Raw genomic sequence first — 27,993 nt, 5'->3', positions numbered from 1 at the left:
ACAGCAAATGAACCAAAAACACATTTACACCCTGACTACACGCACGTCGTTTCATATTGTGCTCAAAATTATTGTAATCAATTTGACATAATTTGAGTTGCAGGAAACAAAAGTGTGACCAATGAAAAAAAATATATAAAGAGTACAGTTTATATGTACATTTTCCAAGCTAATTGGCAAGTGACGTTGATGCGTTGAGCGCAAAAGTTTTCTGATCGTTGCTGTTGTCGGCCAGACTCCACCTCCCACAATGCACTGCGGCGCAGCCAGCCGCTGCATGCTGCTTGCTTGCTTGCTTGCTTGCTTGCTTGCTTTCTCTTTCTGCGTATGTGTGAGCAGCTCGGGCATCCTTTGGCTCGGGCAGCGCGCGAGCTCGATGTCCCCCCCCCGCCCCCCACCTTCCCCCCACGCTGCTTTCCGCCCCCCCACGCTGCTTTTGGCCGACATGGAACCGCGGGCGGGCTGTGGGCGCAAGAGGCGATGAGGACCGCAAATGACGCGCTTGGATTTCCGTGCGGCTGCGCCTCTTTAGAACGTGTAGCGTTTTTGGCGCTCTTCTGCTCCTTTTCTTCTTCCTCTTCTTCTTTTTCTTCTTCTTCTTTGAAGCGACATCTTTTCATCGCCCTAATGTGGAGCAGTTGGCGTTGATCGTGGCTCAATTCAAGATGAAGAAGCAGTTCAATCGGATGAGGCAGCTCGCCAACCAAACGGTGGGAAGGTAAGAAGCGCGCAAGTGTGTGCGCAGCTCATGTGCGCCATTCTGCAAGACACCCCCGTAAAGACACCCGTGCCCTCCCCCCTCCCACCCCGCCCGCACCCTCGTTCCTAATTTCCCGGTTAATGCATGTAATTCAGAACAATGCGATTACGTGATGAAATGCACTCAGGTTGACTGTGCGCGCGCGCGCGCGTGCGTGCGTGCGTGCGTGAGGTCCACCGGAACGTGTTACCGCATAGGCAGCCTATGTGTGGGAGGCGCATTGAGCGTCCACCCCCCACGCAGCCTCCCACGGAATAGCTTCGGAACTGCAAAACGCGCCGCATCTAACGCACGCACGGACGCACGCACGCACGTGCGTGTGTTTTATAGGTGATGCATTAAGACCGAGGATGGCGCAATGTTTTCATTACGCAGTCAGCTGTTTGGAGGGGAACCACCCCCGTGCCCCCCCCCCCCCCCCCTCCTGGCAGCGTGCATGCGAGCGGGGATGTCAGGATTGCTGAAGGTCGTGTTGTCCTGCGTCACTCAGGCAGGCACTTAAGTGCACCAAGATGCTTTCGAGACAGCAAGCTGGGTTGGAAAAACACTGCAAGCCGAACAATAGAACATTTTTTTCAAGTCTGGCCCTTTAATGATTTGGACCCCCCCCCCCCCCCCCACACACACACACACCTCTCTCTGTGCACTTCTGCATTAGAGCCCTTTGGAGGTGTGGCTCAGCATTTATTCCAGTGACTTGCTCAACGCACCATAGGCTTTTCCTTGCCTTTTATTTTTCATTTTATGTTTATGAGTGACTCATGCGTAAGAGGGCGTGTGCGTGTGTGCGTGGGTGTGTGTGTGTGTGTGTGTGTGAGAGAGAGAGAGAGAGAGACATGCTGGTAAAGAACACGGGTGGGTCCCAGTCGGAGTTTGCACCCCCTGGATTGTGTGCGTCGCCTTCATCTTGAAGTTAATCATCTGAATTGAGAAAGTCTACTGACTGTATGCACTGTCCTATTTGTGTGTTGGTTGTGTGTCTTTAAGGGGCGTGGCATCAGAGCTGGAGTCAGGTTATGTTTTCTTATTACGTGCAGTTAAGATCACTGACGACTCTATATTTACAAGGCCACACAGAGAGATGAACGAAAATATTTTGGGGGTTCATCAGAGACTAACAGAAGTTTTATTTTGAAAATCTGGTGCATCTGCACACATTAGAGCCTGAGCGATTGGTCATCGGGGCAATTTCATTATTAAAATGGGCAAAATGGACCAATTGTTTTATTTATGTTTTGACCTTTGCTGATTGTTTGTTTTACATGTTTAACATGTTACAAGTAAAAAAAAAAAGACATCCTAACATACCGCCCCAAAATATCGGCAAAAAAATTGGCAATTCTTTTCCTCTATTGTTCGGTTAAATACTAAGGGACAAGGTATTTTAAAACAATCAAATGTCCTGGCTAAAATTGAAAATGTTATTGTTGTGTTAATGGACCAAAAAGAAGTCCATTTCCTCATGATGTATTTTGAATTACTCTCCTATTGGAATTTTACTCAACCCGATATCAGAACCGCGTCTGACTTGGAAAAAAAGAAATGTCACATCATTTCGCGCCTTCGTACATGTGTCAAACCTCTCTTCTCAGTCATATGCTTATAAGGCTTTGGGGAGCTTCTTTGAGCGAATATCAGCAGTCCTAAATTGGAGTTGAGGGCTTCGGGTGATTCTCACGCACGCATGTCGCGACGGGCTCACGCTTGAGGCACTAGATGCTAAATGTTTGCTAGCACGGTTGATGTTCAAATATCCGTTGCTTAACAGGTTCTAAAACCGCCACATAGATGCTAATGGTTAGCATGTCAATGGCTTCTACATTGTTAGCATGAAGCTAAGCGACTTTATTAAAGCAAAGTTATGTGGTTGCGGTTGACTAGCTGGAAGTCGCGCTCCGTCTCTCCGTCACCGGCGAAGGAAGCGCGTTTAACCTTCCTCCAACTCGGCCATCTCGGCGGAGGCCCGACCTCTCATCAAATCGCATCTCGCTCACGAAGCAAACCCGTCCCACAGGCCTTGTTTCATGTGCGCACTTCAAGAGGTGTTTGCAAATGGAATGATGAAACCGGCCGGCGTATTTCTGTTTTTGGTGGGTCAGTGATATTGAAGGTCCTTGAGTGCGCGCGCGTCGGGGGGCCTCAGGTGTGCCGTGTCAGCATCTCTGCGGCTATCCAAGGCCCGAGGTGACATCGCTGTCATGTGATCACACACTTGAGCAACGGCCTGCGCGCAGCATTGCCGGACGCCGCAGGACGTCCAGCCACGCGTGCAGCCGGCGCCGCCCGACGGCGGTCAGACGCGGCGGCCAGCCAACTGGTTGCCGTCTTCGCTTCCCAACTTGAACTTTTAGCAAAGATCGCAGTCATTTGCAAACATGCTGGAGTCATGGTTGTAGACAAATACGGTGAAGCCCAGTTTGCCGGGGAGACACATCGTCACATGATAGGCGAAAATCTCTACATTTGGTGGCTGCACCCCATCCGCACACAGTAATAAACACATTTCAAGTTAGTCAAACACTTTTTTGCAAGTATTGCTTCGCACATTTTCGCACTGTCTTGCTCGTACCATCCTCCAAATAAGAGGCAAAATGGGCATTCTCCAAGTCACTCCCAGTTGAAATTCGCCCAAGTAAAAGTGAATTGGATCTTTCAAAACCAGAACGCGTAATTCCGGGCTTGTTCCCAAGTCGGACTCTCCGAGGCACGAGTCAAACCCAAACTCGCAGTGGGCCAGGCAGACTCGATAATGTCTCGCTCCTCTTAGAAGCTGCGAGTGGAGAGGTTCGCTTCACCGATTTGAGTTTGTCTTGTGATTGCCTCCCGTTGTTTCCGGTCTCGAAACTCCATCGCGAGTTATTTTTGCCCTGGAACAAGCCCAGCCGAAAAGAGGACACCATTAAGGTAACCCATTTCCCACTCTCCGCTCCCAACTTGCTGTCCTACTTTCAGTCGCTCTCATGTGAGACTGTATCGTCCACTTCTCGTTCCAGTGCAAGGGGCTCTTTTGCATAAAATGACCATTCAAGGATGGCACAAAACGGCGCAGCAGCAAATCAACAGAACAGAGCTCATTTTGTGCATTGTTTTTCACCAAAATCAACTCACTCAAAATGTTCATATTATTGAGGTTTTATGTTTGTCCTGCATATCGTTCCAAATCAGAAAAAAAAAATATTAGGCCTACCTCCTCATGTCCTTCCGCCATCTAGTGGTGAACGGTGATATTACAACTCAAAACTACAGTCGAGCCCCTGCATACTTGCAACATTTCTTATTTTGTCCATTTTTTTCTGGGATTCTTTTCCCAATTTCCACCCACTCTTTGTCCAAAACATAGAGTGAATGTTTATCAGCGGGTTTAGAAGGAGTATTTTTTATTTTTATTTTTTTTTTGGTTGAAAATGAATGACGGATGAAGGGTCCAACTCAGAGTGTGGCAGCCAGTTGCCTTTCCCTGTTCTGGGGTGACATAAAAAAAGAGTCGTCAGACAGCAACAGGGCGGAGAAGTCAGCCCACTTCTCTCCCCGAGAGACGTAAATGTTGTGGTTGCAGTTTGTCCAGAAGAGCGACATGGGTGGGAAAAAAAAAAGTTGCTGACTCGTCCAAGCTTAGCTTGAAATGTCTGAGAGCGTGCGGACGCTGCCCCCTGGGCTCTTTTAATAGCACGCACAATCTGCTGTTATGTAAAGTGCTCTTGCCTGCCTTGCAAGTGTGTCACACTCTCAAGGAGCATATGCTGGCCGACAGCTAACGTGAGCGTAGCTCGCCTTTGCTGAGCTAGCAATTCAGATAGCGCCGCGCACGTGGCTTGTCGCTTTCCATTCCGTATGGACTCCGCTTTCGGTCGGAACCGACGGCGTTTTTGCTGTAATAGGCCATCTCAGAGAGAAGCAAGTGCCAGCGACGCTCGGGCCGTGAAGAGCCTTCGTTAGGGGGCCCCTCAAGGGACAGACGATGATGGCACGTGGGACACGAGCAGCGTTTCCGCTTTTTGTAGAAGAGGCCAGTCCCGCTTGAAAGTGAAAAAGAGGCAACGTGAGAGGAAGAGGCCGGCCCGCCGCATCACAGGACAGATGGCGCCTCCATCTCACACTGGCGTCGCCGCTTTCATTTGCTCTCGGCGCATTTCTCAAGCCGCCTCGGAGGGATGCCAGTCGCAGGTGTCGAGGCCGACCCGTCGGCCGTGACTCAACGTGCAAAATGGAAGTCAAGCGCGATCGTACACTCCTCGCACGGCTCACTCGCTGTTTTATTCGGAAACGTCCTTTTCATCCACGTGTAAAACATGCTCTTCATCATCCCTTTCCATATGCCCTACATTTGGGAATATTCAACTAGTTCCGGGCCCCATTTCTCATTGCGAGCCCTTTTCTGACCTCTGTGTTGTGGCGTCTCCGTGGTCTTACCTCATGCAAATGCACGTGAACGTGCATCTGCTGTGCACACTTTGTGACGAGGAAATATACGGAAAGCGTTTGCGTCGGCCGTTTCCATCCAATTGTGGCAAATGCAACTGACAAAGGGGCCTCGGTTCTTCGCCGTGTTGAAACAAACGAGAGATGAAATAAGCAGCGGAGAGCCTGGTGCTCAAATGATTTTTTCAAAAATGAAGAATTGGGGGATTAGCATATCAATTAGTAGCATAAATGGCTTACTTGAATGCATAGCCTAACCCTTCCATTCAAAAGTGCACTGAGCTCTGAAGGATGTGTTGTTTTAGCCTCTTCTGTAGCGTTCCGAAAAGTCATGGAGCTAAATAAGACGCCGTGTCTCAGGGGGCTTAAAATGCTCCACGCTCAGTTGCCGAGAAACTGTCACTGAGCTTTTTTTGCTCGGCTCCCTCGGAGCAGCTGTGATATTTGTTTTTGTAAAAATTCTTGCAATCTGCGAGATTTGTTGGCTACCATCTCTTGGGTTGGTGCCGCGCTGAGAGAAGGCAACGACTAGCGTGTTAGCTTCTGGCGCTAGCTGGCTCCCTCATGCTTGTGACTCCTGTGTTATGTTTTGACATGACACGGGGGTTAGCGTACTTAGGCAAAGCTGTGCGCTTCTTTTCAAGACGCGGGTAATTCTCTTTGCTTTAACTCTAGTTTGACAATCATGTAACGCAATTCGTCGTGCCCGAAAGCAACTTGAGGCCTCCTTCGGAAAGAATAATTCAATATGCGCTTGTTTTGAAGTGAGCTGAGTTTGCTGCTGGTATCTTGAGCGCTCAATTATTCCAGCGCGCAAGCATGACCTACTTTTGCCGGACAAACGCGGGAAAGTGGCTTTTTCTGTTTTTGCGGCCACGTGTCCCCTCTGTGGTCGAGGGAGCAAAGAAAAACGTCCATACAGCGTCTCTCGGCGGGTCTTCACGTGAGTGCGCGTTGCCGGCTCTGGATCCGATGCCAGTCAGTCATTGCCGCGGGCTGTGCGGAACCCTGCTGAGGCCCAGGGCCATCGTTCTGCTCCACTAGCCCCCTCCCCTTGCAGCGTGGGACGGACCCATTGGTGGGCGGTCGGGCCCAGCAAGGCCGTCTCTGCTGCTCCGAGCGTGAGCGCGAGCGCTGACCTACATTGACAACCTCAATTCTCATATTTCTTCCCTCAAAGTATAGCAATTTATTACCAACACTCCCTATCGTCATTTTGCAGCATTTCTCTTGGCCGGACTGCTCCCAGGACGTATGTTGATGTTGGATTTTGGCGTCCAATCAGATTTCCGCCTCTTTGCTAATCTAACCTGCCCTGGGCCTTCAGAATCAGCCGCGCTCGCCCAGCTCATTTCAACTTGGCCATGGGACCGTTTCTTTCAACAATCAGATTCCAAATGCGTCTTCCTCTTTCTTTGGTCAAGTGCGAGCAGCGCTGCGAGGGCTGCGCAGGCAGCGCAGGCAGCTGACCAACAGTCATTTGTCGTGCCACATTCCTTACATAACACGTGTCGTCTTGCGCTGCGCGCGCGCAGCCCCGACGCTCCGCGGAAATGACAAACGCTGGACGAGTGCCGCTGAGCGCGTCTTCCTCACGCTTCTGAGGCTCTGAGTCTGGAAATCTTTCTGCGCGGAGTAGGCACGCAAACACGTTAGCATGATGCTAGTAGCGTCATGAAGTCTCTGTTGTCCATGGGTGTGAATCGTGGTTCGTGTCGTGCGATGAGTCCAGCGTTTACTGGCCCAGAGCCAGCCGGGATGCAAGGAGATAAGCACCACAGAAAAAGGGAAGGACTTGGAATGCTATTTGTCTCCAAAGCGAGACTCGTCATGATTCTTCTTCTTATCAAAATGTCGCAGCCAGTGGAGGCCAGCTTGCTCTCCCTGTGTAAATATTATCCCGACTAATTTGCTCGTCGCTCCGTCGATCCGCCGTTCAAGCTGTTGCATGCACTTTGAGCCAGATTTGAATACACCCGTACAGACAAGCGTCTTTCCGCGCATGCCGCAATCAATGAATGGCTCGATAAGGGACTTGGCGAAAACCCAAGTTCCAATTCATCGAGACATTTCGAACAATTCTATGCTCGCAACTTGGCCGGCCTAAACGCGATCAGAAACATCCGCCTTCATCGACAACCTCAATTCCGATACTGTATTCCCTCTCGAAAATTGCATCCATGTATTTCTGCTGATATTGGGCTGCAACGATTAATGATTGGCTGAAGAAAATGCTGGAAAAGATTTCCAGTGGCTGTTGGACAAAAGCAGCGTGCCAAATTTCTCCGCTTTATTTTGGTCGCGGCAATCTGCTCTTGTATTTTTTTCCGCGCATTTCTCGCAGTCTTCAAAGCCGCCCGGCCGCGGTCGGAGTCACCGATTTTGTACTCGAGCATGAGAGAAAGTGGAGAAAGAATGGCTCGGTTGTAGGCATTTCGGATAGCGCTTCTTTTCAGAGCCATGCCAGTTCTTTCACTCTCCAGTGTATCTTGCGATGCAGCCAATTGTCAAAGCGTTGACCGCCTTCCGCCTCGAGTTTGCCGGGAGAGACTCCGGCGCCTTGCGCGAATGCGAGCTCTCCAAAACGGATGGAAGGTCACACTTGGGGAATGCAAAGTCTTTCAATATACCAGAGCGGCAACAATGTGAATTCTGGTGCGATACCAGCGCGCGTTGTCGCTTTGGCCACTTCTACCGATCTCGGAAGAGGCAGGGCAAAGAAAGCCGACTAGAGCGGCCGAACTCGATTTGAGGTCCACTCCTGTTCCGATAGCGTGAGTTTGAATGTAGCGCATGAGTATGAAGGTGGTGCTATGTTTCGTATCGCAAACACGTTCAACAGGGCTGCGTGGCCGTGTACGCTTACAAGTTTGATCAGGCCCTCTCCCCCCGCAGTGTTTAATGTCCCACTTTTCCGTCTTTAGGGCTGAAAAAACCGAGGTGTTGAGCGAAGACCTGCTGCAGGTGAGAATGGCAACACGTGTGCATCAGCAGCTTGTTGCGTGTGCGCCTTTCCAGCGTGTGCGTGTTGCAGGTGGAGAAGCGTCTGGACCTGGTCAAGCAAGTGACGCACAGCGCTCACAAGAAGCTGACGGCCTGCCTGCAGGGGCAGCAGGGGGCCGAGGTGGAGAAGAAATCCGTCAAGTCGCCTTCTGTGAGGACCGCTCGCTCGTCCCTAGCGTCGGCGGCTTCATACGCTGACATCTTTGCGCATGACAGACTGACGTCGACCGGCCGTCTGAGAGGGTTTCACTTTGTTCATGTCACGGCTTTTCGGTAGTGCGTGCGAGCGCGTATCAGGAGGCGTGTGTGAAAAAGTTTTCGTCGTCCTCATGAGGGTTTCCGTTTGGGGCGAGAGCTTTTCGGAAGTGTGATCAAGAGCACTTCAGTAGTGTGAGAGCCTTTTGCTTGCGGGCACGCGAATGTTTTAAGACGCGTGTGTGAGAGCCTTTCCATATCGTTGGCGGGTGCGCTTCGGTGGTGTGTGTCAGAGCATTTCAGTTGCGAATGAGAGAGTGCTTCAGACTGTGTGAGCTTTTCTGGATCGTGTGTGAGAGCATTCCAGTATGACTTGTGATAGTGTTTCAGTTGTGAGTGAAAGACTCTTTCAGTAGACTGTGTGAGAGCATTTCGGTTGTGTGCGGGCGCGCTTAAGTCGTGGCTGAGAGCAGCATATAAATCGGTCGTGTGAGAGTGTTTCGCTTCAATGCCAGTGCATATTAGTAGGATTTGTTTCCAGTTGTGTGTGAGCGCATTTCTGTGTGTGTGAGCGTTTCGGTAGTGTGTGTGAAAGTGTTTTTTGCGTTGCGCGTGGGAACGTTTTCATTGGTCGCATGAGAACATTTGAGTTGTTTGTGACAGCGTTCCTTGAAGCGTGTGCGCGAGAGTGTTTCAGTCGCGGAGAATGTCACCTCATTCCATGGTGAGTGTGAGAGGTTATCCTGCATTATGACCTTGACGGCCTCCTCCTCCTCCTCCTCCTCCTCCTCACGGTTCCGTCTGCCTCTGTGGTCGATGCAAACTGCTCACGTGTTTGTCTCCCTCTCTCGTGTCAGAAAAAGCTGCCCCTCGCCCTCCTGGCCCAATGCCTGGTGGAGGGAGCGGCCGTCTTGGGAGACGACTCCCTCTTGGGGTACGCCCGCCAATCAGCCTTTCCTCACATTTCTCTCGCCAAAGAATTAGTTGATTTATTGAAAGGTTGATAATGCCACAAAATGGCGGCAACGCACTGCTTCTCACCTAAGCCTGTCTAATACAAGTTACTTCAATCACTTCAGCGTAGCACCTTGGCACATTGATGCCACAAGAAGGCGCCAAAGCACTACCTTTAGATTAGACAGGCACGATTGGAAACATTCCAAATGGGCCGCTCACACAAACATTTTCAGAAATAGGAAAAAAGCAAAAGATTTACTTGAACTTTGGATTTGACGCTCGATGGGCAAACCTTCAGACACTCAACTATTTGTACGCGAGACGTTACAAAATCTGCTGTCCGTTCTTTGTCCGCCGCTGAGTCTTTTTGTATCCCCGCTGCGCCGGCGCACACCTTAATTGTCCTGGATTTGTGCACAAACAGGAAGATGCTGAAGATGTGCGGGGAGACGCAGGAGAAGTTGGCCCAGGAGCTCATCGACTTTGAGTTCCAGATCGAGCGCGACGTGGTGGAGCCGCTCTACGTGCTCGCCGAGGTGCCGGGACGACGCTGCCCACTGCGCCGACGAGCCTCGTGCGACTCTCCTCTGATGACCTCATCTTGCTGCTTCTTAGGTGGACATTCCCAACATACAGAAACAAAGGAAGCACCTGGCGAAACTGGTCTTGGACATGGACTCGTCACGCACAAGGTGAAGCTACTTCACTAACTAGCTCACTTCACTGCCATTCGTATCTTTGGATGATGGCCTTGTCGTGACCGAGGCAAAGATTCAGCCTCAAAAATGGGCGCTGTAGCGCACGCCGGAATTCAGCGTCGTTGAATGACTCGCCGCTGAGCACAAATGTCGGTGTGTATATACGTGTGTATATACACATGTTACTGCGTATATTTACACAGGTTTGATCCCGAATGCTTGCCGTCAACGTTACACATTAATGGCTACATTATGCCGCCGTCCCTGTGTGACCTATATCTTTGCTGCTGTAACAATGACAATTTCCCCACTGTGGGATCAATGAAGGCATTCTTATCTTATCTTATCTTAAAACTGTCCGAAATCAGCTTGGCAAGAGCTTGACCGCGTCTTGCGCCTGATGCTGAGTATTTTGCAAAATTCGGCCTCTCTAGCCAGTTTGACAAATTTGGTAGGCGTGTGTACCGCAAGTAGACCCACCCAAAAGTCTCTTGAAGCTACGCTGGAAAATACTCAGGAAGTCTGGCATTTTGCTTTCTAGAGGTCCTACAAAGACAAATTACTCATGGAGATTTTGTCCGATTGCTTCCAAACGCGAGTCCCACACAAAGTCGGCTCGCGGCACAGCAGGAAACTTGAAAAGCTCAACGCAACTTTATGCAGACAGCACTAGCAAAACAACCCCAGCCGCATAATGAATTAATAACACCATAAAGCATTCAAACGATGCCGAGTCGAAAGCCAAAGAGGAAAATGTGCTCCCTCCTATGAGCTCCGGTTAGGAAGCGAGCAGCGGCGTTTCGGAGCAACCGGAGACGCTTGAGGGAGGACGGGCTGACTCTGAAATCAAGCGCATTGCGGCAATCCGGCCCAGATGTCACGAAGGCACGGATGAGCGTTTCTCGTGAAAGGAGAGGCTCCACACCAAGGACCTCCCGCATCTCCGTGTGAAATTCCCGCAGGTACCAGCAGTCGTCCAAGTCGTCGAGCCACCCCAGCGCCCTCCAGCCCGGCGCCAAGTCCGAGTCGCTCCGAGAGGAGATGGAGGAGGCGGCCACCCGGATGGAGATCTGCAGGGTTGGACTCAACGCGTCACCTTCCGCCCGTCGTCCGACGGACCTTTCAAGACGCTCCTTGTGGCTTTCCTTGTTTCAGGATCAGCTGTCCGCCGATATGTACGGTTTTGTGGCCAAAGAAATAGACTATGCAAACTACTTCCAGGCGGTAAGTACGGCGTCGCTTCGTCCGCTCGCGATCCACGCTGCCGGCGGGAGGTCCTCTCTGCATGTAGAGTAACCGCGGTATTTGTTTTGTCCTTTTTGAATCCATCCGCAGCTCATCGAGACACAAGCAGAATACCACAGGAAGTCCCTGGAGATTCTCAGCAGCATCCTGCCCCAAATCAAAGCGCACCAAGGTCAGCGTGCTGCCGCGTGTGCGCGCGCGCTCGCGCGTCAATATCGGCACCGGAAGCGAGATCTCGTTGACCACTAATAGAATTAGCAGCCCGGATTGGCCAAACAACTGTCTCATTAAGAGGAAATTTGCCACCCGCAGTTGAAGCATGCTTGTTTCCCCCTGGAATTAGTACCACCGATGAGGATTGGTTGGGCTTCAGCTTTTCACTAATTGTTTTTCCAAGTCAAAGCTTTATCGACTTTATCGACTGCTGCTTTACTCGTCTGCCAGTTTTTGCCAGTTGTCTCGCCTTATCTGACCTGAGAGGTTCTTTCTCCGTGTCGAAACAAGAATCGTCTTGATTTTCAATCCCTGACGCAAAGCGGCTGAGGTCCGGGGCCAAGGGTTTGCCGACCGCTCGCGAATGAAACGATGATTTGCCCGCGCTCCGGACGTTGGGCTGACGTGCATTTGTTCATAACGCGACTGCGGACGCGGCTCTGCATTGCAGAGGCGTGGGCGGAGAAGCCGTCGTTCGGCAAGTCTCTGGAGGAGCACCTGAACATTAGCGGCCGAGAAATCGCCTTCCCCATCGAGGCCTGCGTCACCATGCTGCTGGAGTGCGGCATGCAAGAGGAGGTAGGCCGCAGCCGCCATCATTTCTTTCTTCAATTGTGGGGCTGAAAATGAAGCCAAATGCACCTCTATCGCCCTGATTCTAGCAACAACACTCGTGTACCCGCTAATGACATCCGATGCAAGAAATGTACCTTTCAAAAATGCAGAATCTCACTCACATCACACGTGCGTGCGTGCGTGCGTGCGTGCGTGCGCAGGGCCTCTTTCGAGTGGCGCCGTCAGCCTCCAAACTGAAGAAGCTGAAAGCCTCCCTGGACTGCGGCGTTCTGGATGTGCAGGAGTACTCCTCGGACCCGCACGCCATCGCAGGTCAGCTCCACCCGCACCCGCAACAAAGATCGTTTCCATGGCAACGACAACTACTGTGCCGTCTTTGAAGAGACATATTGGGGCCTTTTATTTTTTGCGTCTTTCTAAATACCCCACGGATCAACAATTATACCTCACTTTTCCTACTTTATCATTTGCCTTGCTCAAATGAGCCCGTTTTGAGAGGGAGGGGAGCGCGCTTTATGTTACCATGACGACCGCTGGTCACTTTTCACTCATGTTTCTCACATTTGATTATTTTGTTGGCGTATGTTTTTGTACGGTGCAGCATTTTAGAGGGCTTTACGCAATATTATAAAAACACGTTCGCCATTTTGTGTGTGTTTTGGGGAGATCTGGAACCGAGTAATGCAATTTCTATTCAATTCTATGGAGTCCGTTTTTCAGCTAAGTCAATTTTCCGCTACGTGTCCGCTTCAAGTTCTTATTGCATATCGCTTAAATCTCTGCTCCAAAGGGCCGTTTTCCGACACGTTTCTCTCGCCCGCAGGCGCTCTCAAATCGTACCTCCGCGAACTTCCCGAGCCGCTGATGACCGCGGAGCTTTACGACGAGTGGATCCGAGCCTCCAAGTGAGTCGCGCGCCTCCATTTTTATACTCTTGTCAGTCGGACACTTCATTAGGTACGCCTATTCAACCTGCTGCCGTTCACCAACCTCCACACTGGCCCGAGCCCAAAGATGTATTTCTCACAGAGCTATGTCCAAACGTGGTTTCAAATAGTTGATGCAATCGGTCCGTTATTTTTGGAATTACTGACCAATACAACGAGTTGGAACCGGCTTGCTGTCTTGCAACGTTAATGGCTCAACAAACGTGACGTTTTTTGGGGGGTTTCCTGAAAACGGACGCTTTTGGGGATGCAAGGTTTCCTCCACCCGACGAGTAGCAATTGCAGCGGATGCGGCAGGTGTGCCTAATCAATTGGCTTGCGTGAATCTATAGGCCTCATTTTCGGGCCTTTAACGTCTCAAATTCCACTACATTGTGATCCAAATTAGACTTGAGCCTTGTGTTTCTCCAGCATTCAAGATATGGACAAGAGACTACAAGCATTAATGGCAGCGTGTGAGAAACTGCCCATGGACAACTTGAACAACTTCAGGTCAGTCACTCCCTTGTTTTTTTTTGTGGGGTTTTTTTTCTCTTTGCTGTTTGTGTTGCCGCACGTGAGAGATGTGCAGGAGAACATTACATTTGGATTAAGCGCCTGAAGATAAAAGCAACACAAAGGTGTCGCCGTTTGCGGGATTAAAGTGCCGTTTAGGGCTTGCGGTTTGCGTGTGCTCGCCAGATAAGCCCGGCGAATGAACTGCCACGTGCGGACGGCATCTTTTCAACCGCCCTCTTGCGTGTGAACAACACTGCAGATATCTGGTCAAGTTCTTAGCCAAACTCGGCGAGTACCAGGACGCCAACAAGATGACGCCCGGCAACATGGCCATCGTCCTCGGCCCCAACTTGCTCTGGGCGCCCACCGAGCCGTACGTATCCGTAGCGACGGCTGCCCGCTCGTCGACGCCGGGCGCTCCAAAGCGTGTGGCTCGTCTTTGCAGGGACATGACGGAGATGATGACCACGCTGTCGCTGCAGATCGTCGGAATCATCGAGCCCATCATCCAGCACGCCGATTGGTTCTTCCCTGGAGGTGAGCTCGACGACGCGCTTCTGATACGAACGCAAACGTTTTGTGGCTTTTGCTGTGACTTGCGCTAGAGCACCAGATGGTGGCAGCAAACTTCGTTGCAAGTAGCAGTTTGGCAGGTAATGACGAGCAGGTCTTCAAAAAGAAGCCGAGTGTGCTTGCTTCCAGCTGTTTATTGCCATTCCCGGTGGAAATTTACCATAAAACTCAACATAAAGCAAAGACATTTACCGTTACATGTTTATTTAACCCAACCAGGTAACTTACAAACGTTTGCTAGCTCAGTGCTAATACTCAATGCAAAACACCGTAGGCAGATGAACAAAATGTGCGGTATCAACGTTGTGCTAGTTTTGATCGTCTTGATCACCTGTTGGCATTTCTATTCATATGACCGTTTTTGGACCGTTTGTGAGTATGACGCGGTCACATACATGCGTCTGCCGGCGCCAACCGGCCGCCCCCACTCGACCCCCCCCCCTCCCCCAATTCAGAGATCGAGTTCAACCTGACCGGCAGCTACGGCAGCCCCGTCCACACCAACCACAACTCCAACTACAGCTCGATGCCGTCCCCCGACATGGAGCAGTTGGAACGCAAGCAGGCTCACCACGACCAGGGCCGGCGCCCCCTCAGCGTTGCTACGGACAACATGATGCTGGAATTCTACAAGAAGGATGGGTAATGGCGACACCCGACTGCGCTTCCCACATCTTGCCCCCACTCATTTTTTTCACTTGAGCTGTATTATTTACACTGCCTTGCTTCTGTCACCTGTTAGCCATATACTGTGGCACACCCTCCGCGCCCTTCGAGAGCACCCATCTGGCTTCAATACATGCATGAATGGCACTGTCTCCATGGCAACGCAGAACCCCCCCTGTTGAGGTGGCTGCTTGTTGCCTCGTTTGCTCATTAAATATTTCTCCCATCCTCCCACGGCCGGCTCCTCCAACGCAGTCTGGCGACAACGCATCCAGCTGGTGGAAAATAAGCCAAACTCATTTTCATGCCAAAGTCATACAAATGTATCATCGCCTCACCGTACTATCGCACAATTCCCCCTGCAGGTCATTGTTTTTTATATATCCTTTTAACAACATGCCATGCAAAGCAGAGGGAATGCTTGCAACATCTGCCCAAAGCGAAGAAAAATTGCAATTTTGAAAGAGATTTTCTGCCAAAATGAAAAAAGAGAATCATTTAGCAAGAAGCATGAAGGTGGTCCTTTTTTGTTTTGTTTTGCTTTGCTTTGCTTTGCTTTGCTTTGCTTTGTTTTGTTTTGTCTTGTTTTGTTTTGTTTTGCTTTGTTTTGTTTTGTTTTGTTTTGTTTTGTTTTGTTTTGTTTTGTTTTGTTTTGTTTTGTTTTGTTTTGTTTTGTTTTGTTTTGCTTTGTTTTGCTTTGTTTTGCTTTGTTTTGCTTTGTTTTGCTTTGTTTGGTTTTGTTTTGGTGGGCCTCAAAAAAATGTTGTGGCGGGCTGGATCTGGCCCCAGGGCCTTGAGTTTGCTATTTGAGGTCATTCTTATCCACACTAATTGTGTATGAAGATAGCTACAATGGATTTTGAGCCAGGGAAAACCATGTTTTTTTCTGTCTTTCTGTCGGCTTTAGTGATTGAATTGCCCCAAGAAAGTGCCGGATGATAACATAGCATACATGCCCACCTCCCGCCTCCCCCGACCATCCAGAGTCATTCAATGTGGTCTCTAGCGGCGTGTTGGCTGAGCCTTTCTCAGCAGATTGAATCAGCATTAAAGGCCACTCGGGAAGGAAATTATTCCGATTGTATCAATGCAAAGTCATCAACGCAAACCGCCACCATCTTGTGGTATCGCCCGGACACATCTCCTGTCAAGCCCGATACAATTTGACACTTGCGCGCTGTGTTTATGTGCATTTTTTTGGGGGGGATAACTTGATCTTGTGCTGCACGACAGCAGCAATTGCTTTTGGTGTTTGACTTCCCACTCCGGTCATAGGCGAGAATGCGTTGGAAGACGGACAATTCACTCCGTCCACAGGACAGTGACAAAGAATCTTTGTGTCGTCCACTAACAAGCTAGGCTAATCTTAGCTCCGCCCCGACGTACAAAGATCTTAAAACAGTCCTGATGGACACCATTGACTACGTTCGCACTAGCTTGGGCTTAGGTTGCATCTTAGAGCATTGTCCAAAGAGAAAACAAAAATACTGCAAAAAAATCTCATTTGTGTGTCCTGAGCAGTGTGTAAATGAAGCAAGTGTCTGACATCATATCCCCCTTTTTTCCCTCTGTGCCCCCTACTAACGCAGCATTAGGAAAATCCAAAGGTACTGTATCATGGCCTCTCCCCTCCCCTACATCTTTCCCACATGCCCATTTCCACTTTGTCGCTTTTCATCGCAACTCATGATTCCTTTCGCACCCGTGTGTGTGTGTGTGTGTGTGTGTGTGTCCAGCATGGGCGTGCGGGTCATGGATACTTCTTGGGTGTCGCGCAAGGGCTCGTCCACGCTGGCCCGCAAGACCTGCTCCACCCCGCCCGGCGTCTGTTCCGCGCCCGCCGACTCACTTTCCGGCGCCGAGCAGGCCGGGGAATTCTCCGCCTCGCCGGCCGCCACGCCGCCCCCTGCGGAGAGGATCAGGTAAGACGCCGCCGCCACTGCTGCCGCCGCCGCCGCCGCTTTTACCCCTTCTTATTCACAGGTCATCATCATCATCAGAGTTTTCACCACCTTGAACAGATGCTCCAAAAGGATTGACAAGTCACTGGATTTCATGCATGCTAATGCAGTGGTGCTTCGACTTACGAGTGACCTAACACAAGCGTTTTTCTCATCTATTTTTGGTCCAAAAAGTGAGGTTTTGAGGTAACAATTGTGAGAGTGACAGCTCGACCAAAGCACATCAGTTACACAAGTGCGCTAGCACACAACTCACAATGTCATTTGCGAAATATGATGAATAATTCCGCAGTTTACTGAGTCACTTAGTTGTGACCGTCGTGTGTGTGTATTTGTGTGCGTGTATTATATTTCCACTTGGTGGCCAAGGCGCATGCGCCAGAAGGAGCAGCGCAATGCCCATTGAATATCATGTTGCACAATGTTGAATTCTCCGCATTATGATGATGTTACTCTATGGTTTTATAAAGTGCAAGCAATCTGGCAATTTACTCGTGTGAAATGATGATTTGAAAGTCACGGAACGAATTCAACTTAACGTAAGTCAAGGCGCCACTGCGCTTCCATCAACGTGGCTTTGCTCTCACAGCTACTTGGCTCTTTTTTCCCGTTGACTCAAATCCGCTATCACATGATTGGCCACCCTCACCGTGGCTCCTGTGGCTCTTTCGGCCGTGAAAGGCTGTTTCCCTGCTAGGCCACGGGCAGCTCACGTCGCTATTGGGGCAGGGCACAAAGTGGCGCGCGCATGCACGGCTTTTGCCAAGTGTCGCACTGTGGCTGCAGAGACACGCCCTCCTCACTGCTCGCGGCGGCGTGCAGACACAAGGCGATGCGGGCTCGCACTCTTATGGCTTTGGCAGCTTCTTTCCTTTGCACTTTCTTTGCGCTTGTGTCTTGCGTCTTTGCATTAGGGCTGTACAATGACTCCAATTCGAATCCACAATGTAGGAGACTGCAATTTTCAAATGGCAAAGCTTGCAATAATCATTTGCGTAAGCTTATAAGACTGAAACATTTATGGATAATACATCTGATGTTGTTTTTTGTTTGTGTTTGTCCAAACGTACACGCACCGAGGACGTTGGGAAAAAAAATGCATATTAAATGGCAATATTAAAGTCAAATAGAAAATTTGAATATTTGTCAAAATCGTTCAGCCCTAATTTGCATTCTGATGACTGCGTTGCCCGGCTTGGCGCAGCACCCGCACTTCCCACCTCAAAGGCTTCTTTTCTCCTTTTCCTCCTCATTGAGGAGCGACTAATTCCCCCCCCCCCCCCCCAACCCCCGCTTTTCCCCATCATCCGCACAGCTTCTCTTACCCTCCTCTCGCTCCAGCGCTTCCTCTCCCTGTTCAGTCATCAGCGCCGTGTCTTTTGTGCTGTCTATTCTCTTAATATCTGCAGCTCAGACGTGTCGCCCAATCGGCCGGACACCTCTCATGCCCACCCGCCCCCGGGGGAGGACCGGCCGCCCCCTCCCTACCCCGCCGCCTCCCACCACCACTTCTACCCCAAGCGCCCTCCCTGCGCTCGGCCCGTGGCGCCGGGCCCCGAGTCGCAGCCCCCGGCCTCGCCCCCGCCCCCGCAGCGCTGGTCGGGCTTCGCCCCCCCTGCCCCCGCCCCTGCCCCCGCCCCCGCCCCCGCCCCCGCCCCTGCCCCGCTCCCGTCCTCCTCCTCGTCCTCATCGTCGTCCTCGCTCGACATCAATTCCAACCCCAAGCCCAGCTGCCTGCACTTCCCCAAGCACAGCCCGCCCGGCGATACGTCGCATGCCCCCCCGCCCGACACTAACGCATCGCCGCTCTACATGAGAACCCCGCTGGTGCTCGCCCGCCACGAGCAGTCCCTCGGCAACCCCCCTAGCCTCCCTTCCTCCGCGCCCCCGCCCCCACCGTGGGCTGCCTGTCCGTGCGCCAGAGAGAGAGGACTCCCCAGGCTGACTAGGTAAATATGACACGCCCCCGAAGGCGAGCGCTGCCCTCGGTCCGTCCTCGCATCGCCTGTTCGCTTTTCTTTGCTTTTTCCTCGAGCGACCCCCACCCCCCACCCCTCTCCCAGAGGCACGCCTGGCACGCAGTAACCTCTCGCTTGGGTTGCCTGGCAACCCAAGGATGTTACACGCAGCTAGACAGACAATAAATACATATGGCTGTCAAATAGCACACACACATGTATTTATTGCACAGTTTGTGACTCCATTTTACCACCCGGCAAAAGGAAAAGAGCACATTTGAACAGTGGCAATGGTTTTCCCAGTGTCCTGGAATTCCTTCCTACCCGCCGAGACGTCCTACCAAGACTGAGGTGGGTTAGGGTTCGGCTGTCACATCAGCCTAGGGGTAGGAAGTTTCATTAGGGTCAATACGTCCTTAGATTAAGACGATTCCATCAGGCGCGCTTTCCAAAAAAAAAAAGGTTATTGCCACTCCCAGTTGAAGTTTACTGTCAAACTAATTCAAGCGATTTACAAGTTGTGAATTAAGACAAGCACATAGCTTAGTCAGACGAAGCACTATATAAGGCACTCCATTTAGCCATTAGCTACTAATGACATAACAGTGCCACTAAGACGCTAATCATTAGCATCTAAGTGGCACTGCTATAATTGAGATTTATTTGAAAACAGACGGGTAAACGGAGTCATCAGTCATATATTCTTTGCCACGCGATGACGCCATTTCATCAATGTCCCGCACACTCCCGCAGCCAGTCGGCGGTACGTCGAGTGCGGCAGTGTCCCGACTCCTACGCCGCGTGTGTTTCAAGCTAACTGGACAGCGGGAATTGTTACATCTTGTTTGTGTCGGCGGCGGTCAGCAGGGGCCGGCGTGCTCACATTTGCTCTCGCGGCTGGGCGAGCGCGGCCTAATTGCCGGCTGACGCGCAGCTCAAGTGACAACGCAGCCAAGGCGCACTTCATTCGAAGTCACGTGACGCCACGTGACTAGCGTACATTCAGCGACGTCATGACGAGCCAGCTGGGAGGACTTCTGCTACTGCGATACACTGCGCCACACTGGACTGGAGCCTTGGCTTCTTCTGCCTGTCTTCGTCTGTGTTCTGGAAGCGCTGAATGTACTTTGTGGGAAACGACGGCGCTTTCACTTTGGTCTGAAATTCATCCCTTCTTTCCCTCAAACAGATCCCATGTGCTAATTGTGAGTGTGTGTGTAAGCTATGAATGAGTATGTCACCAGACAATTTATCAGGTACGCCCAATGAGGAAGAAGAACAAATGTTTTTAGCAAGACAATTGATCTCATCTTTGATCCAAATGTTGATGTGGAACTGCAGTGTATCACATAAGCTGGGATCCGTCAAAAATCATCTTTGTCAAGGATGTGATGGCTTTCATTCCCATTCCAAAAACATCACATGACATCGGGTCACGTTCGTTCAAGACGGACACACGGACGCATGAATAGTTTGCGCAGGTGTGCCTAATGGTGCGGTGCGTACGGATGGCGTGCTGTTCTGAAAGGTTTACCCATGTAAAGACATCATCTGTGAGAAATGTTTTACACACGCGGCGACACCAAAGATGATCTCAGTAGAAATGTTCACGAAAAAAGCGTGATGCTAATTTGACCGTTATCTTTGCTGATGTTGTTATGGACACGATTTAGCCTTTGATGATGATGATACTGTCTGAACATGTCAGGTGTGACTTTATGATCAAAAGTGCTTTTGACTTTTTCATCATGTGGCATTTTTGTGTCGACGGCCGCTCGGACTGATGCGAATTTGTTTGTGCTTTTGCCAGTTCGCTGAAGACTAAAGAGCTTTCTCCCGTCATTGGCCACAAAGGCATCCAAGTGGCAAGTCCAACAGTGCCCCCTAACTGCAGTGGGCACGGCAGCAGTCCGTGCCCCCACTCCACAGAGCACAGCCCGCACACCCTGCGCAAAGGTCATTCTCAGCTCTTGGTCTGGTATTCTTGTCAGAGAAATCTCAATTAACAATACGTGATTTGCGCTCCCAGGTTCCAAAAAGTTGGCCCCCGTGCCTCCCAAGGTCCCGTACTGTCAGTCGGGTGCCATGTCCGACCACTCCGCGGGTCAGCCGTCGCCGGTCAGCCTGTCGCCCACCCCGCCCAGCACCCCCTCCCCTTACGGTCTGATCTGCAGTCCGGGTCAAGTGCTGCCCCCGTCCTCCCCGGGCCAGACCCCCTTGGGGGCGCCTCACTCCCTTTCGTCTCCACCCTCGCTGACGGGGACGCTCACCAAATCGCGGCCCGCCCCCAAGCCCAGGCAGAGACCCAGCCTGCCCCCGCCGCAGCCGCCCAGCATCCCGGCCCCGGCCCCGGCCCCGGCCCCGGCCCCGCCGCCCCGGCCGCCCCAGCTGCCGGAGCAGGGCCTCGCCGACGGATTGTCCCCGGGGGAGAGCATGTCGACAGGTAAACATCCGACACGGTTGGCGCAGCAGCGGCCTTCGCTCCGACTGGCCGTGGCTCTGTCCGGTGGAGACGGGGGCCGAGTGTGATAGGACGCCGTGCTTGAATTCACCGTCCCCAAATGAATGTCTGTTTGAATAACAGTGGCCTTTTGCATCCACAAGCATGGACAAAAGTATTGCTACACAATCACTGCATCTAAAGGGAAAGTGGTCGATTAGGCCTCTATTAGGCGCATACCGTACGTAGATCGTTGACGTGACGTTTTGTCACGTTTTGCGACCTTTCTCTTGGCTCTGCGTCTTCCTCTCAGTCTTCACCCTTGCACGCTTACTAGTTGCTCCAGTTAAGGCCATCAAGTCACACATTGACTGTGTGGGGGCGACCGAGACGGTATCAGGGTAGAGAGCAGCCATTTTGAACAGATGAGGCCTTGCGCATCTGGCACACAAGCTGTGGCGCCATCTTTCAGGCATCCGTGAAATAGTTCAAATGAGAATGTGCAGTCTCCTCGTTATATGACTGTTAGTATCGTGTTCCGAGCATTAAAGAAAAAAAGGACCCGCACGGTTTCATTGAGGACTTTTCAACCGGTGCCGTGACCCGGATTCGAAGCAGGGTTGCTGCCGGTGTTTAAAATATTTTAAGAGTGAGCTTAGAAGTTAAAGTCCCGGTCCAGATGGAAGTTGCCTTGTCAATGAGACACACATCAGAGAAGAGTTGCTAACAACTCAAAAGCTGCGGGCGCATCGGCCCAATGCGCGCAACTGTCAGCTGTCACTTCAATGCCATTTGCTGCAGCCGACCTGGAAAAATGGATGCGACTTTGTCTCGCCTATGCCTGGACGTAACTCCGCGTTTAAGATGCGCAAATGTATCCGCTTTTATGTATAATACCGTACGAGCCATCGGATCGCCGTAGGCGCGCAAAAGCGGCAACGCCGGCCGACTAGCCGAAGGGAAGGTGCACTTGCCGAGTTTGCTGTGGAACAAGTTGACAATTTCTGCTCCTTTGAGATAAACCAAAGTGGCACTCCAAAATCAACATCTCGGAAATGTCCGCATGATCTCGCGTGTCCGGCGGTCGTCCCGATACTTTTGTCCATCGGTGTATTTGTTGCGCAGGATTGTTGGCCTTTTGTATTGCTACGCGGCGGCCGATGTTTTCGTAACATCCGAGGAAGCGCATCGCCGGTCCCGCTTGTGGCAAGTTGCCATGGGGCCGATGATGTGCTCGCTGCGTATCTGTGTGTGAGCCCATGGCCAGACAAGGCTCCGAGATGTCCCCCCCTGTCGTCTTCTGATCGTCACGTCTTCTGTCAAGACACACTGAGGCAAATCGTGACTTGATCCCGCTCCCAATTTGGACTTCTGCTCACTTGAAAAGAAAGTCGCAGTCTTCAATTTCTATCAATCTATTTTCATCTAAATGTCAGTGAGACTCAAGATTCGATGCATTGCCACCTTTTCAATCAAGACAGGTTTTTCCGATCCAAGTGGGTTTGCGTTACCAGGCGAGGTCATTGTAGTGAAGGCAAACCAACAAAAAAAAATCAAAATGCAAACACATTTTTGTTCACGAAAGCAAATAAAAACAAAAATGAAAAACTACGTCTTAAAACGACATCTTAGGTTTATAAAGCTGAATCCAAGTCTCATTATGGCAACAATGTCCTTTGTTTTCATCTTTGTCTATGAATATCGTACTTGAGCTTTCGGAGTTCATGTGAAATGTATTTATTTTGCTATTGCCGTACGTCCGTACAAAAGAAGGAAGGTCGAACTATAGTTTGACAAATGCCGTTTACTTTATTACACAGTGATTAGTGATCTTTTTTTAATCTTCCACTCAACAAACACGCCATATCAAAAATAAAGACTAATAGCAAGACTAATAAGCGAAACTAAAAAGAGGCGTTTTTGAAAAAAAAAAGCTAATGAACCTAGCCAATGAACCTACTGTGAAAACTAAATTATTGTAAGTACTGTTCGTATGCACTTTTTTTGTTTTTGTTTATTTTTTTAACAAATATTCAGTGTGACATGATAGTCAGTCAACAAGCATCCAAATTGGAGACTTCCTTTCTTTGGAAGTAAGCAAACGGAGCAATCCAGCCGGAGATCAACAAGCGATTTGGCCCACCGTAAACGGGATCTGCAGTTCATCCTGTGACCTCCGAGGTGTCTATCTCTTTTTATCTATTTGTGGTTCTCTTGTACCCCCACCCCCCCCCAAACCCCCCATCCCCCCGCTACTATGTTGTACCCTGCAGCTGTGTGAGGCCAGGGCGTGCGTCAGTGTGGGCTAAGTGTGAGGGGCACGTTTAGGGTAAGCTGTACCAGACCGCCCACGCCCCATACGCTCCATCTTTCATTGCCTGGCCTGGCGCCGCCGCTGCCTCTGGGCTCTCCCGCCGCCTGCCCCCAAACGCGCCCCCCCCCCGCCCCCCGATCAATGCGGAGCGTTCGGGCCCTCGGACGCCGCTGTGTCTTTGCATGACGCTGGCTGCGCATGGCTCAAGGACTTCCCATTGCAGTGGCTTTGGCGAGGTCCACGCGAACGTGACGGCGGAAGCTCCCAGGTCCAACGCGAGCCCGGGCGGGACGCCGGAGCGCAGCTGACCATTTATTCCTGAACGAATGCAACGTAAAACCTTAAAAGCTTTGACGGCCCCGGAGTTGCTTGCTGTCGATGAGCGGGGCCCATCGCCCCATGGCAACGTGGACCTTCAAGCACTCGACCAAAACGCAAAACGTCGTTAGCTTGACTGTAAACTGCCGTTGGCCACGCAAGTGTCCGGATAACGGCTCATATCTTGAAGTGAAGTCGTGCAGCTCGTATCCCCAGGCACCACTGAACTTCCCTTAAGCAGCCCTTCTTGAGGCCGCCTCTTTTTTTTTTTTTTTTTTTAAAGCCAGAGAACAAGCAATCCATCCTTTGATGCTGGCTAAACGGAGGTCTCGTGCGGCTTTCTTTTTCTTTCTTGCCAAATTTGCACTCCGAGTTATACGACCTTTGGTGCGTTGGACTTTGGAGATTCCACCGTGTTGTTGGCCTCACGCTAGCAGGCATCGCCCTCGAAACAGTCGCCAGTCTATGTTATAGTCTTGGGTGGGCTTTTGTTGGGGGGACGCAGGCGACTTCGGCAAGTTCATCGCCGCTCCCTTTATTTCCGGTAGCCACACTTCCACGCACAGGCACGAGTCCATCAGTTTGGCAATATCGTCCAAGCGGCAGCAACGCTTTTAGTGGAATGGTTTGCAACAGCGGTTCTCAAACTTTTGGGGACACACACACACACACACACACACACACCAAAAGCCTGCGCTTACGCCGACCCCTCACCAGATCGAAAGCCTCTAGTACTTGACAAAAGCAAACAAGTGTTGTTACATCGTCTTCCCAAACTCCTTTTCAATGGTCCAAGAGCCATGAGTGATGCAATTAAGACATGAATGAGATGACCAGGCTGCGAGAATCAATCAGAAGGCTCTTGCCTCTGTGGCTGCTGACCACTTTCTTTTGCACCAAAGCGATAAATGACTTTGAAATTATTTTGCGGACCCCCAAGTTGCATCTGGCAGCCCCTCGGGGGTCCGGCGACCCCAGTTTGAGAACCACTGGTTTCGATGAGAAGCACATGAGCGTCCATCCGAGCCCACCTGATGTCACGCGCACACGCCGAAGACACGCTCACATCTTGTTGCCTTTGTGTCGGCCTTTTTGTTGTCCAAAGTGTCCAGTGAGGTGTCATTGTGTGAGCATCTTTGTTACTGCCTTCTGCCGGACTCGAGCGCGACACTCAACGCAAGCCAATCGGGGTAGACGTTGCGTTGCCTGTTCCCAGTTCATATCTTTGCCCCTGAAATAATATTTCTGCTCTCTTTCATTTTTTTGTACGCTCCATCGCCATCCCGTTGTTCCATTTGTGGTTCACTGTCGCCATTCCGTCGCCACGCATTAGATATCTTCAATTACGAAATCCCCTCCATCAATGTCAATCTGGACAGCCTGATCGACGAGTTCAGCGGCGCCCCCTGCAGGAGGTCCCTGCCCGCCAGCGACGAGGCGGCGCCCGAGGAAGAGCGGCTGGCGACCACGCTATGACGTCGCTAATCGCCGCCAAAGGCCGGAGGGAAAACGCACCGATTGGCCTCATCCGTTTCAAAACAAAACAAGAAAACAAAAAAAACACGAAAAAAGCCGAAACCAAGAAGAAGAATCTCCATCCAGAACTGAAAGAAAACCACCAAAATGCCACTTGGGACAAACCGATGCCTTCAGGAGGGAAGACTGGATTACGGCGAATCACTTCTTTCTTTTATGGATCTTTTTGCTTCGTTTCATGGTGTTGCAGTGGTCTGTTGCTGATCATTTTTGGTTTGCCTTAATGCACTTGAGTTGTATGATTGGGAGATCGCTTTCCTTGATGTGATGCATTTGCTTGACAGGGTATCTTCCGTGCCGACTCGCTTGATTTCCTCAAATAGTAGCCTGCGACGTTTTTTGTCTTCTTTTTTTTTTAAACTTTCTTCTAACCGATTTGAGAAAGGTGTTTCGTTTTCTTAGCTGGATGATACACTATGTGGCCGGTTCCCCAGTTGAGATGATACCGAATTATTTACGGTGGTTGTTTTTTCTCTCGTGTGTAATCAACTTTACAGATGCCAGCTCATCTCTGGAGGTGATGTGCTTTCTAAAAGGAAAAAGGATGCATCTATTTGAGGACGGGCGTTTATTTTTCTGCGCTGCGTGACAGTTGCCACGCCCCCTCGGTCGACGCCGTGTGTGCGGCAGCCATAACCTGTCCGTTGTCAGCGTGTATCGTAATTCCTCAGTTCTTCATTTTCTTGGACGGCGTCTATTTGAGCGGAGGCCACTGTTTGAGGAAGTCATCTCGTTTTGGCACATTATTAAGACCATGGGCTCTCTTTTGTACCAGCACAGAATGCGTAGAATGTTCCAGCAACACTTGGTGAGCCAATCTTGTTCAAGCCAGTATCAACAAGCTGCTCTACCTGCAAAGGTGGCCATTTATTGGGGGAAATTACAGACACTGCCTTTTATGTTCAAGTAACCTCGTTCAAGTGCTTCAGGCTTACTCCCCCCACGCGCGTCATGTAAATACAACAAGGAGAGTGTCCATAAATAGATGTATATAAATCTGAGAGGAAAAGCTATAGGCGTATCTCCATTCTCTGTATAGACGTGCTGATATTGATCACATGTAGACAAAGTCAGGTTATTTTGTCCCCGTTGAACAAAAAGGACCCTCTTTATTTATTGATGTATTTATTTATTCATTTACGTATTTATTTGTGTGTTTATCTATGCTACAATCGGTTGCGTTTTGAAAGTAATAATGCCTCATCTTTCAAAGTGGGAAGTTTAAACTGTAACGAAAATGTGCACACTTATCAACTTTTCCCCCCAGTGTTTCTGCATAATTGTTCACTGCTACGTGGACACTAAATGAGGCTAGAGGTTGCCTTCTTTTGGGGGTGGGGGAGTAAAAATGTCTTAAGTGCAATTACAGTTCTTACACTTTCACCTGTGTCCAAATGTAGTGAGGAAGCCATCTATTCTGTTTTTAGTTGTTGTTGATGTTTTTCCAAAGGATTCTTTTATTTTTATTTTTTTGGTGGAATGAACATGCGAGGAAGCTCAACAACTAAAGTGAAAATGTGTGCATTGTAGGGGTCCTCAACACAACCCTCCCCAAATCCACTGGCTAGAGATCCCTAGATGAGTTGAGTAGAAATTTTGTTGTTGTTTTTTTTGGGCGGGTGGGGGGGGATCAGCCCCCCACCCCAGTTTCATCCATTGATCAACTCAAACTTTGGTCGACTCATCACAGCAGAATGCACTAAAAAGCCCAAGCCCGAAAACGAAAGGGAGGGAAGGGAAGTCAGCCATTTTGGTTTCAAGCAGCCATTTTGTGCAAATTCCAAGCCTCAAACTTGGACAAACTCCTCCCGCGGACCAAATGAGCTCCAATCGGAAGCTTTTCCCCCACCAAAGGCAGTTACGGTAAACCGCCTCCGGGTTGCAGCGGTGAGAAAGAATTGGCCTAAAAATGACTACAACGACTACCAAATTACCACAAATTTGTTTAATAATCCAATACAATACAATTTTATTTATACCTACTTCTACTACTACTTCTACCTACTATTGAGTTAGGGCGGAGCTTGGCATCCAGGCAGGTTTGATGAAAAAAAGTGCGATGAGGACCCAGCCATCAATGCTGCTTGTGTTTTAGATTTTTGTTAATTGAGTTTTTTTTTGGAGGGATACATGTAAAAGTGATGTAAGATGTCAGTGTGTGTGTGTATTTATGAAAAATTTTCTGATGATGATATTTATTCTCTAGGTAGTTGTGGTGATCATATGCCGACATTGCAAGTGCCCTCACGCTTTTTTGAGTTGACAACTATGGGCATAAAACAGACTTTATTTGATGTGCTTGGATCTACCAGGAGGCTGATTGAATGTGTCACATTTCAGAAACATTATGGGTTTTTTTTTGTTGTTGTTCTAGTCCATGCAACCTGCTGGCATGTATGAACGTTATCCGAACTGTTTTACCGTCAAGCTTTGCTGCATCATCTGCCTCCACGCATGCATTCATACTGTATTCACGTAACAGGCTGCAAACTCTTACACAACAAGGCACAATCTCAAGACCAATGGACAAACAACAAGCGCAATGAACCCCCCCCCCCTCCCCCCGTTCATCCTACTCCTGTCCTTATCCAGTGGAAGCCTACCTGCAATCCTTATCAGAATGTCAGAAATAAATAGATCTATATATATTAAACTCTACATTTGTAATAACATTACATTTCTCGTGATGTTTTTTTATTTATTTTTTTTTTACAGT

General features: G+C 50.2%; 1 protein-coding gene across 4 annotated transcripts; it reads left to right on the top strand.

Annotated features, from left to right (window-relative positions):
• The first annotated feature begins 27 nt into the window (after positions 1–27).
• Positions 28–27,952, top strand: arhgap44a (Rho GTPase activating protein 44a). 4 transcript variants are annotated; one of them, XM_086054867.1, is made up of 23 exons: positions 28–718; positions 8,104–8,143; positions 8,214–8,333; positions 9,235–9,311; positions 9,759–9,870; positions 9,950–10,026; positions 10,995–11,109; positions 11,188–11,256; positions 11,368–11,449; positions 11,942–12,069; positions 12,267–12,378; positions 12,890–12,971; positions 13,425–13,505; positions 13,771–13,884; positions 13,957–14,048; positions 14,540–14,726; positions 16,340–16,357; positions 16,487–16,672; positions 18,121–18,660; positions 20,480–20,625; positions 20,699–21,112; positions 23,383–23,438; positions 25,075–25,221. In XM_086054867.1, the coding sequence occupies exons 1-22, from the start codon at positions 666–668 to the stop codon at positions 23,388–23,390; spliced, it is 2,853 nt and encodes a 950-aa protein (XP_085910993.1). In that variant the 5' UTR covers positions 28–665; the 3' UTR covers positions 23,391–23,438; positions 25,075–25,221. The 4 variants fall into 4 exon arrangements, with proteins under 4 accessions (XP_085910993.1, XP_085910992.1, XP_085910991.1 ...); XM_086054865.1 differs by lacking the exon at positions 23,383–23,438 and having other exon boundaries at positions 30–718; positions 25,075–27,952; XM_086054866.1 differs by lacking the exons at positions 16,340–16,357; positions 23,383–23,438 and having other exon boundaries at positions 29–718; positions 25,075–27,952.
• The last annotated feature ends 41 nt before the right edge of the window (positions 27,953–27,993 follow it).

Source organism: Filicampus tigris, chromosome 16 (assembly GCF_054856515.1).
Source record: "Filicampus tigris isolate MCC_2025a chromosome 16, RoL_Ftig_1.0, whole genome shotgun sequence".
Lineage (NCBI taxonomy): Eukaryota > Metazoa > Chordata > Actinopteri > Syngnathiformes > Syngnathidae > Filicampus > Filicampus tigris.
Note: the sequence above shows the minus strand (reverse complement) of the source record. Positions and strands in the feature narration are given on the sequence as shown.

What these genes read in the sequence shown, in the direction of transcription:
- arhgap44a (XM_086054865.1), top strand. Translation starts at nt 666, where the DNA reads ATGAAGAAGCAGTTCAATCGGATGAGGCAGCTCGCCAACCAAACGGTG. An exon ending in AATCCGTCAAGTCGCCTTCT is followed by an intron (nt 8,334 to 9,234) that starts GTGAGGACCGCT and finishes CTCTCGTGTCAG; the next exon opens with AAAAAGCTGCCCCTCGCCCT. An exon ending in GGACCCGCACGCCATCGCAG is followed by an intron (nt 12,379 to 12,889) that starts GTCAGCTCCACC and finishes TCTCGCCCGCAG; the next exon opens with GCGCTCTCAAATCGTACCTC.